Source organism: Uranotaenia lowii, chromosome 1 (genome assembly GCF_029784155.1).
Source record: "Uranotaenia lowii strain MFRU-FL chromosome 1, ASM2978415v1, whole genome shotgun sequence".
NCBI lineage: Eukaryota > Metazoa > Arthropoda > Insecta > Diptera > Culicidae > Uranotaenia > Uranotaenia lowii.
This window is the reverse complement of record NC_073691.1, coordinates 14,996,840-15,005,446: the sequence shown is the minus strand read 5'-3', so window position 1 is coordinate 15,005,446 and position 8,607 is coordinate 14,996,840. Positions and strand designations below refer to the sequence as shown.

The 8,607-nt window shown below is 41.3% G+C and overlaps 1 protein-coding gene and 1 long non-coding RNA gene across 2 annotated transcripts; both read right to left on the bottom strand.

Annotated features, from left to right (window-relative positions):
* Nucleotides 1-802: 802 nt before the first annotated feature.
* LOC129738812 (germinal-center associated nuclear protein) lies at nt 803-7,386 on the bottom strand. Its single transcript, XM_055730109.1, has 4 exons — nt 7,245-7,386; nt 6,814-7,172; nt 4,736-6,741; nt 803-3,156 (listed from the first exon to the last, which is right to left on the bottom strand). The coding sequence occupies exons 1-4, from the start codon at nt 7,298-7,300 to the stop codon at nt 898-900; spliced, it is 4,680 nt and encodes a 1,559-aa protein (XP_055586084.1). The 5' UTR covers nt 7,301-7,386; the 3' UTR covers nt 803-897.
* A 192-nt stretch (nt 7,387-7,578) lies between these two features.
* Nucleotides 7,579-8,288, bottom strand: LOC129751360 (uncharacterized). Its single transcript, XR_008738687.1, has 3 exons — nt 8,040-8,288; nt 7,868-7,963; nt 7,579-7,676 (listed from the first exon to the last, which is right to left on the bottom strand). It is a non-coding gene; the product is annotated as an uncharacterized LOC129751360 (long non-coding RNA).
* Nucleotides 8,289-8,607: the final 319 nt, after the last annotated feature.

The following is an 8,607-nucleotide window of genomic DNA, read 5'->3' as shown; positions in this document are numbered from 1 at the left end:
CCTGTAAAAATAACCTTGGTGTATTTGTAAAATTTAGTCAAGAAATCATGCGACTTTCTCATAATTCATAACCATGGTTTTCCTGATTTGAAATATTAATGAATGATTATGGAAATGGAAAAGTTTTATTTAGGTAGTCTTTTGCTAACTTAGTCTCCTTTTTCTCAGCACTTTAATGTAAAAAATGCTTGTTTAATGTTCAAAAACATGTAAAGATATTCTTTTGTTTTAATCATATAGGTTTGTTTATTAAGGCATTTTGCTTATAAAAAAAGAAATTCATCCGGCATTGAAATTTTAATCGAAGAAGGAATTGATATGAAAAAAAAACCATCGTCAACAAAAACCATAGATATCAGGTAGAAAAATAAAAAAATATATTCGAAACAACTTTCAACTTTAATATACCTATTTGTGATATAAGAGGGTGCAACCATTCCCATTCATAAGGAGCCCAAAAAAGGGAAAAAAATCGATAATAACGATCGCACCTTTTAGCGATTATGTTTTTCGTGTGGTTTATGCAGAAACCTGAGATCCGACTCAAACCAGTTTCACAGCTAGCAGTTTTTGTTTGCATTCTCTAAACTTGTCATCAGGATCATCGGAAAACCATTCACACCGTTTTGTGTTGAATTGTTGGTGTGGGCGTTACTTCATTGAATGTTTCTCAAAGCTTGATGCTAGAATATCAATTATTGAATTATGCTCAGTTTTGGAACATAACGCGAACACGAGACTGAATTTAAATTTATATGGTATCGCAAAAGGAATTTCACAATCAATAAACGTTAGATTAAAATAATTTTACATTACAGGTCAATTTATTACGACTGAACAATATGGGGGACAACTATTCTCGAAGCATAAAAAACGAAAAAACGAGCGAAAATACACCTACCTAAAGTTGGCATCCCACTGCCACCGGTTCAGGCGGAAGGTTCGCTCCTGGTCGTACAGCTGCCCATCGAGGCGGCCGGTCAGGTCCCGCGATTGCTGGGTAAACTCCCGGCAACGGTTGATCTTTTCCTCGGCCCGTTCCAGACAGCGTCGGCTACGGAGCAGCACCTCTTCCAAATCGTCCTTGCCGAGACTTATGTTCAACTTCATTCGCTTTGGACTGAAAGTGGTCGCAGTGCTGTTGCTGGCGGAGTCTTCCATGAAAGATGTCGATCCGTCAAGATCGTCCTGATGGGTGTGGTCATTAATGAAACTGCCGTTGACTGTCAGATCGCGGCTAGCCGGTTCGGGGTTTCGTTTGATCTTTTTCAACTCCGGTAGCCACCAGAGGGAACGCGTGTAGCTTAGGAATTCCCGCTTGTGGTAGATTATTTCGCACGGTAAATGGGGCAGGGCTTCACCCCAACGGTTGCGAAGAATCTCGTTCGAGAGTATTGTTAGTGGAGGTAGCCAATTTATGATGAGATTGGTTTCCATTGGAGGGACAATTGGGGGAAGCGATTTGAGGATTTCTTGGATTACTAGGGCCTGCAGCCTACGGAGATTTTTCTCGCTAACTTTAGGGAGACATTTTTTTATGTATTCGAGCAATGGTACTTTTAAATCCTGGATCGATCGTACTGATTGAGGTAGAGATGTCATTGGGTTTAGTTTAAGGTCGTTGAAAAACTTGACAAGTTTCTTTTGGCGCTCTGGGTTTCGCCAATCCTTGGGGAAATATTCAAGATCTAGCGGTATATCAAAACGTCGCTTCGAAACGAATGGTTTAAATTCTGCGGGAAAATCTGGATATACGGAAAAGTTGTGTTGAACCAGATTGTTGACTCGATCAACAGCTTGATTGTAGAGCTGTATGACGAAATTGGGATCTTGACAGGCTTCCAATAGCTTGCTATTCTGATTGGCAGAAATTTGCAAGCGATGCCACAGTTCTTCCCCCAGGCAAGTTCCGATAAATGCCGTTTGAGATTGCATCTCTAGAGTAGATTCGAAATTATAAGAGGAAGCCAAATATGCAAGAGCTTTCGCGAACGTTGTCCTCAGTGGACATTTTTCCGTTTCCCGGTGGTGTATGATTTCAAAATCATGAATCTTTCCTTCCTCTAGAAGCGAATCAATATCTAACAACTCTTCCACAGATTCGTCCGTGGCAGAGGAGAAATTGTAAGCGATAACTGTTAACGGGATCGGACCCCAATGATCTGCTTTCTCCAGTATCTTTTGCAACCTTTCTCGTGATCGATCTACATTATTGGGTGTGAGGAAAAACAGCAAACCATCTGAATTTTCAACAGCATTCGGATCCGTGGAGTTCAATTCATCCAACAATAAAACGCCTTTCAAAAGTCTCAGGCATACGACAAGTCGTTCTCGTGCAGCTGCAGATTCCTGCGCTTCCAAAAACAAGCATTTACCGTCTGCTTCAATGTATCTATTCACAGCATCTTTCAACCACTTATTGATAAAATAATAAAATCCAGACGAGTCTTCCTCTTGTTTAAACGGAATTGAAATGGTCAGTTTCCAATAAACATGGTTCTTGATTAACGATTCGGAGCGCTTTTTTCGACCGCCACTCATGTGACTTCTCATCAGATCGAACAAATCGATTTTCTCCTCCTTGCGTTCCGGAATCTTCAAAATCTGCGACACACCTCCAAGGTATCGTTTCATATCGGCCATGCTAATGGTCTGGTGCTTCTCGAAACACCCTCGAGCTAACTCCGTCAATCCCCTTTCCGGCAACCAAGCCGGGCTATTTTCGATCTGCGCCCGATTTTCAACCACCTGATGCGCATTCTTCCGCCAAATCTTGAAAAACTTCCGCATTATATTGAGCTGTCTATTCTCCAAACTTTGTCGAACAAGCATCTCCTCTCGGACCAGCTCCGAAACCAGTTCTCCGAGCACTTCTTCCTGTATAGCGTCCGAATTCTTCTGAGGCAGCACCTCACACACCTGATGCTTGTAGTAGCACTCCTCGGCAATCTGTTCCACATCCTGGCCGATCAAATCATCGGATAGTTCGGTCCAAATACGTTCCGCTATCTTCAGGACCGTGGCTTCCAGCTGTCGTTTGCCTTCCTCCTCCAACTCCTTAAGGCGACGGATTTCGGCCTGCTTCCGGGCAATCAGCTCCCGCCGGATGCGCTCCTCCTCGGCTTCCCGCTGCTGTCGTAGCTCTTGCTCTTGTTTCTGGCAGGGGGAGTAGAAAAACAAAATGCAATAATTAGTAATGATACTTATCAAAGCGAGAATGAAATAATCTGAAGTCAGTAATCGCTTATAAACACTCAAGATTTGAGAGATATGTACATATGTTTCAATATTCATAAGTCAAGGATCGAAAAGAAATATTCAAGAGCAAAAAGTTGAGAAAAGTCGCCGGTAGAATAAAAACAAAACAAGAGTCAAGAAATAAGAATCAAGAATCAAAAGTCGGTTTAAAATCAAAGCTCAAGTCCAAGTAATCAACTCATGAAGACACATTACTCAAGCATAAAAAGCGCATTACTCAAAAGTAAAAAGCAAGACACAATACTCAAGAGCGAAAGTATAAGAAATTCAAAACGCAATACTCAAAGGTAAAAAGTTCAACTCAAGTAACCATAAAAAAACACAGAGGTAACAGTGAAGGGTCAAAAGTAGAGCGAAGATTCAAGGAGCAATAATCAAGAGTAAAAAGTTCAAGTGTAAGTTTAAGTATTAAAGTGTAATTAAATAGTCTGGAGTCAGATATAAGAGCCAAGAATCAAGACGTAATACTAGAGGTCAAAAACCAAAAGGCCACATTAGAGTGAAAAATCGCGAATCAAATTAAATCGAATGAAGAGTACAGTAGCCAGTAATTCAGAGTCATTTTGGAGTTCAAATTCATAATGTAATATTTAATAATTTAAAGTTAAGAGTCAAGAGACGAGAGCCAGAAATATAGAGTCAATAGTTGGGTGTCTATATCCTAGACTCAAGAAATAAGACGCGATACTCAAGAGTAAAAAATTTGATAGTAGCAAATCAAGAATCATGCGTAGAGCCAAAAATCAAGAATCAAGGATCAAGAGCTAAGGGGGCACTTAGCTCAGTCAGCTAGGCGGTGGTCTGATTTCCGATCAGACAGTGAGATGTTTGTTCTTAGTTCGTGAGAGGCTAGCCCTTTAACTGTAACATACACTCAATTTGCCTAATTGAGACTCAATATTTTAGAGTGAAGATTTGAAACGCAACTCTCACGAGTAGAAATCAATTTCACCAGAAAATTCAAAAATCAAGAACCGAAATTACAGAATCAAAGGTCAAACTCAATATTTCGAAGCGAAGATTCAAAACAAAATACTCCATGTTGAAATGCCAAGAGGCAAGAAACAAGATGTAGTACTCAAGACTAAAAAAGTCAATGATTAGAAATCACCAGTGGAGTTGAAAATCAACAGCCAAAATTGAAGAGTTTGGAATAAACATTGAGGAATAAGGCATGTCGCAATAGTCCAGAATCTATAATCATGTGTCAGATGTCAAAGAAGAAAATTCAAAACGACGTACTCAAATATAAAAAGTTTATTAGTCAAAAGTCAATTGTCAGAATAACAGTACAAAATCACAAGTCAAGTTACGAACGAGTCAGAATCGAGATTCAGCAGTTACAGTTCATGAATATTAGATCTAGGTTAGATTTAAAAATCAAGAATTATGAATAAAAAATCAGAAATAAACCAATTTCGAATTGGAAGTAAAAATACAGTTAAGGAAATCGTTTGGGAAAAAATGTAAAGCTTACCTCCACCAGTTTCCGCTTCAACTCCCGCTGCTCCTCTTCCAGCTGTTTCTGGCGCCTTTGCTCTTCCTCTTGTTTCTGTTTATTCAGCTTAAGTTGTTCATCTCCGTGCTGCTGCAGTTTGGAGATGCCAAAAATGGATCCCGCCAGAGCGGCGGAACTTCCTTCCGTTTTTGGTGTTTGGAAGGATCCGAAAATTGAGTTGCCGCTAGCAGCTCCCCCCACACCCGGGAACGGAACGTAACCGAACATATTGGAACCGTGTCCGGTTGCTGCCATTGCTGCTGCTGGTGTTGGTGTTCTTTCTTCGGATAAGGGGGTGATTCCGGAGAGTGTTGGTGAGGGGCTGGATTTGGAGAAGATTGATGGCGCGACCGGAGCGGGAGCACCGATTTCAATTTTAGATGTGGTGGCTCCGAAACGAGATGGTTGAAACAGTCCTTGGTTGCTGGAAATGGCTGGTTTTGGGAAGAGAGGTTTTGGCGAAATTGAAGTCGGTGAAGGGACTTTGAACAGTTTGTCGTCGTCCGTTGCCGGGGACAGTGGGACTGGTGAAATTGGGGGCTCCAACTGTTTGCTTTGTTTCATCAAATCTCGCAAGAAATCTTCCCGGAAGTAACCGTTTGCGTTGAAGCTATTTTCAAGCTGGTGGTCGTGAATCAGACTGATATCTATCAAAGGTTCTCCGGAAATGACCTCGCCAACTGTTGTTGTTCGTTTGCTTTCTACCAGTTGATAAGCTCGTTCTAGTTGGAAGGGCACTTCCGGTCTTTCGAATAGTTTTGGATCCATTAGGACTGTACCTAAGTCTGCATTGACAGGAAGTCCGTAGGCCTCCAGGAAAGATGCTGCCGCTTCTGTATCTTCGAATGCCAATATATCGCAAAAATGCTCTAACGAGAAAGTGGCAGGATTTCGATAAGTGTAAGCACGAAGCATTGTTTGTAGAGCTCGGGATCTTACTTGGTTGAAATATCTTAGCAAAATGCAAGCATTCATATAGGTTGTTTTCTCAACCAACCGGAAGAATCGCACATAGTTATTATTTTCGACAGCGAAGTAAACTTCCAAGGCAAATCGGACTTCTCGTGATTTGAGGATATCTTTTGGCAGTTGTTTGATCTCCCACAAAAAGTTGCCGTCGTTCAAGTTCAACAGAATCACGTAGCCCCTGAATTCGGCCTCGTTCGGACAGCGTACACCTTTCAGTCCCAAATCGTGGTACATGTATTTCAAGGATTGCAAACATTTGGTCATATTCTCCGTATTGATCTTCTGGTCGAACACCGACGGTTCCTCGGCAATCAACCTGGCAGCACAGTGAATGTGAAATCGGGCACACTGCTCTACTAATCGAACGGCACGCACCGAGCACAGTTCCTGCTGGGTGATGTCCTTCCGAATACTTCTGGTACGATCCCAAACATAATGGAACCAATCGCCGAGACCCACATCTTCATCTTCACATTTATCAGCTATCTTGTGTAGCAGGTAGCCCATCGACAGCTCCAAACCTCGTTCCGAGCGCAATTCCAGCGCCAACGGAGCTTCCTGATCAGCCGAACTTCTCGAATACTGTTTGATAGCTTTAGCATGGTCCATCTGTTGGCCACCTTCCTCGCCGCTCTCATAGGAAGCCACCTGGAATTTGCATTCCCGCATGTATCGCTCCTTCTCCGGACACATGTCCTCACAGGTTCCTTGGGTACTGCGCACCTTACGAATATCGGTCGTTCGATCCGTAATCGAGCGCACGTATTTATCGCGCGCATCCAAAACTCGATACCGCTCCTCGGCCGTGAAAGCCGGTTTACGAGCTAGGACCTCGAATTCGCTCCGCGTTTGGTTTATCTTAGGGTCGCTAGACGAAGAAGAACCAACGGCGATACTTATCGGAGCTAACGGTTCTGACAGCTTTGCAGGGACCATCCGAAGAGCCGACGGTTTGGGTGGCGCAACCACCGGAAAATTTGGGAACCGCTCTGTTTTCTTCAGAAATGATTCAATTGCTAAAATTTGAGAAATAATTAATTTTGATCAACTGTTACATAGCTTTTAAGTAAGCATGTAGTTTGATTTACCTTGCTTATTGGTCATCGGGGCTTTTGTCGTCTGCCGTTGCGGCAAACTGCTTGGACCGCCACTCATAATGCTCAACTCCTGTTGGACTTCCGGATCGATCGCTCCTAATCCATTGCCATCGTTGCCGTTACCATTACCGCCACCACCAGGCACATCATCGGTCCAATAGATGTTGAACCGCACGTCCCGGAACACATTCCCCCTGGCGAGGGCTGCTTCCGCCGCCTGTTGGCTCTCGTACTCGACGGTGCACGAAAATCGCTTCGGCCGCAGAATGAACCGATTGATGCGTCCGAACTGACTGAAATGCTGCTTGGCGATAAGCTTGTCCAGAAACAGTTCCGGGATTTGTTCGCAACTGTCGTCGACGAGGTATAGACCGTTTTAATTTTGTAAACAATTTGGAAGCATTGAAAAAACATGCACTCACCTGATTGATTTCCGTTGCGGTGAATCATCTAGGACAATTACATCGTCGTCGGACATTTTTCCGGCAGATTATTATCAAGTTTTATCTAAGCTATAAACTGGTGTTACACTCTAAGCGGCTACAACCCAAAACCAAGTTGTAATGCCGCAAAATCGGATGAAACTGGCTCCCGACGAAAATAAGTTTGGAGGGGTTTTCCCAAACTTGAGAATCAAGCTCTTTCTCACACCCCAAAATCGAGAAAGCCATTCTGACGAGAAAACGATATTTATTTGATGTTCATAGCATTTAAAATGGACATATCTTCATTCAAAAATAAAAAACAATTGCGTTGTTTCAAGTTTTTTTTTTATTATGATTTGAATTAGTGTTTAACTCATTGTGTTTTAATGGTGTCTTATCTATAATTCCCAAGGTGAATTTTTTCGAACTCTGTAATGAGAATGTAAAACAAAGAAGAAGAAAAGTATTAGAATTAATGTGCAATTTAATGATTGAGTACAAAGGTACGTCATATTTATTGAGTTGTTAATGAAATTGATAATTTTAAATATTGAAAATAATCTATTGTCCATTCAACTGCATGGTACAAATCTTCAGTTAAGAAATTATTCTACACTCACCTATAGCTTTTATATTTCTGTGGTATCCCCGTTCCATTTGTTGGTCCGTTGCTGCAACTTCCTCCAATCTTTTCCAAATTCCAACAACTGATGTAGCTGGAAATAAAAATAAATTGTTTTTATTTACACTATTTACTAATATAATGAATGTACCCAATGATTTATAGCTTACCAATAATTTTTCACTCCTTTTTCATTCGAAAAAAAAAATAAGTTTTTGACAAAAGAAATCAGCATGGCGACAAGAAACGCAACAAATTCCGAACGATAAGTTTTTGGGGCAGTCAGTTCAAGCTGTGAACTTTTATTTTGGGGTGTTGACAGCAACCCAAAAATAAGAACAGCAGCTAAACTATGTTTTGATGCCCGGGCGTTCTTAATTTTGGGTTGTTTTTATTCTGAGTGTAGAAACTTATCATTTAACAATGGTTTAAGTCAATGTGGAAAGAAAAAAAAAAAAAAAAAAAAAAAAAGTAACAAATTTCAACAAAAGTTAATACGAAAAATTCGACCGCAAAATCCCGCGTTTGTTCGCACTCGGTTTGTTTTCGTTTCAATCGATCAAGGTGAGTGAACCAAAAAGGTATGCCGCTCAAGTAACCTGGGGTAACCTCAATTGAAAACCTGCGCATCGCACGTATTATAGCAGTTTCGTTTATGACACTGGCACAGTGGCAAACTTTATTTTTTTTTTTTTTGTAAATCCTTTATTTGAAACGGCTCATACCTTAAGGCTTTAA

What these genes read in the sequence shown, in the direction of transcription:
- LOC129738812 (XM_055730109.1), bottom strand. Translation starts at nt 7,300, where the DNA reads ATGTCCGACGACGATGTAATTGTCCTAGATGATTCACCGCAACGGAAA. An exon ending in CCCGATGACCAATAAGCAAG is followed by an intron (nt 6,742 to 6,813) that starts GTAAATCAAACT and finishes CTCAAATTTTAG; the next exon opens with CAATTGAATCATTTCTGAAG. An exon ending in TGAAGCGGAAACTGGTGGAG is followed by an intron (nt 3,157 to 4,735) that starts GTAAGCTTTACA and finishes TCCCCCTGCCAG; the next exon opens with AAACAAGAGCAAGAGCTACG.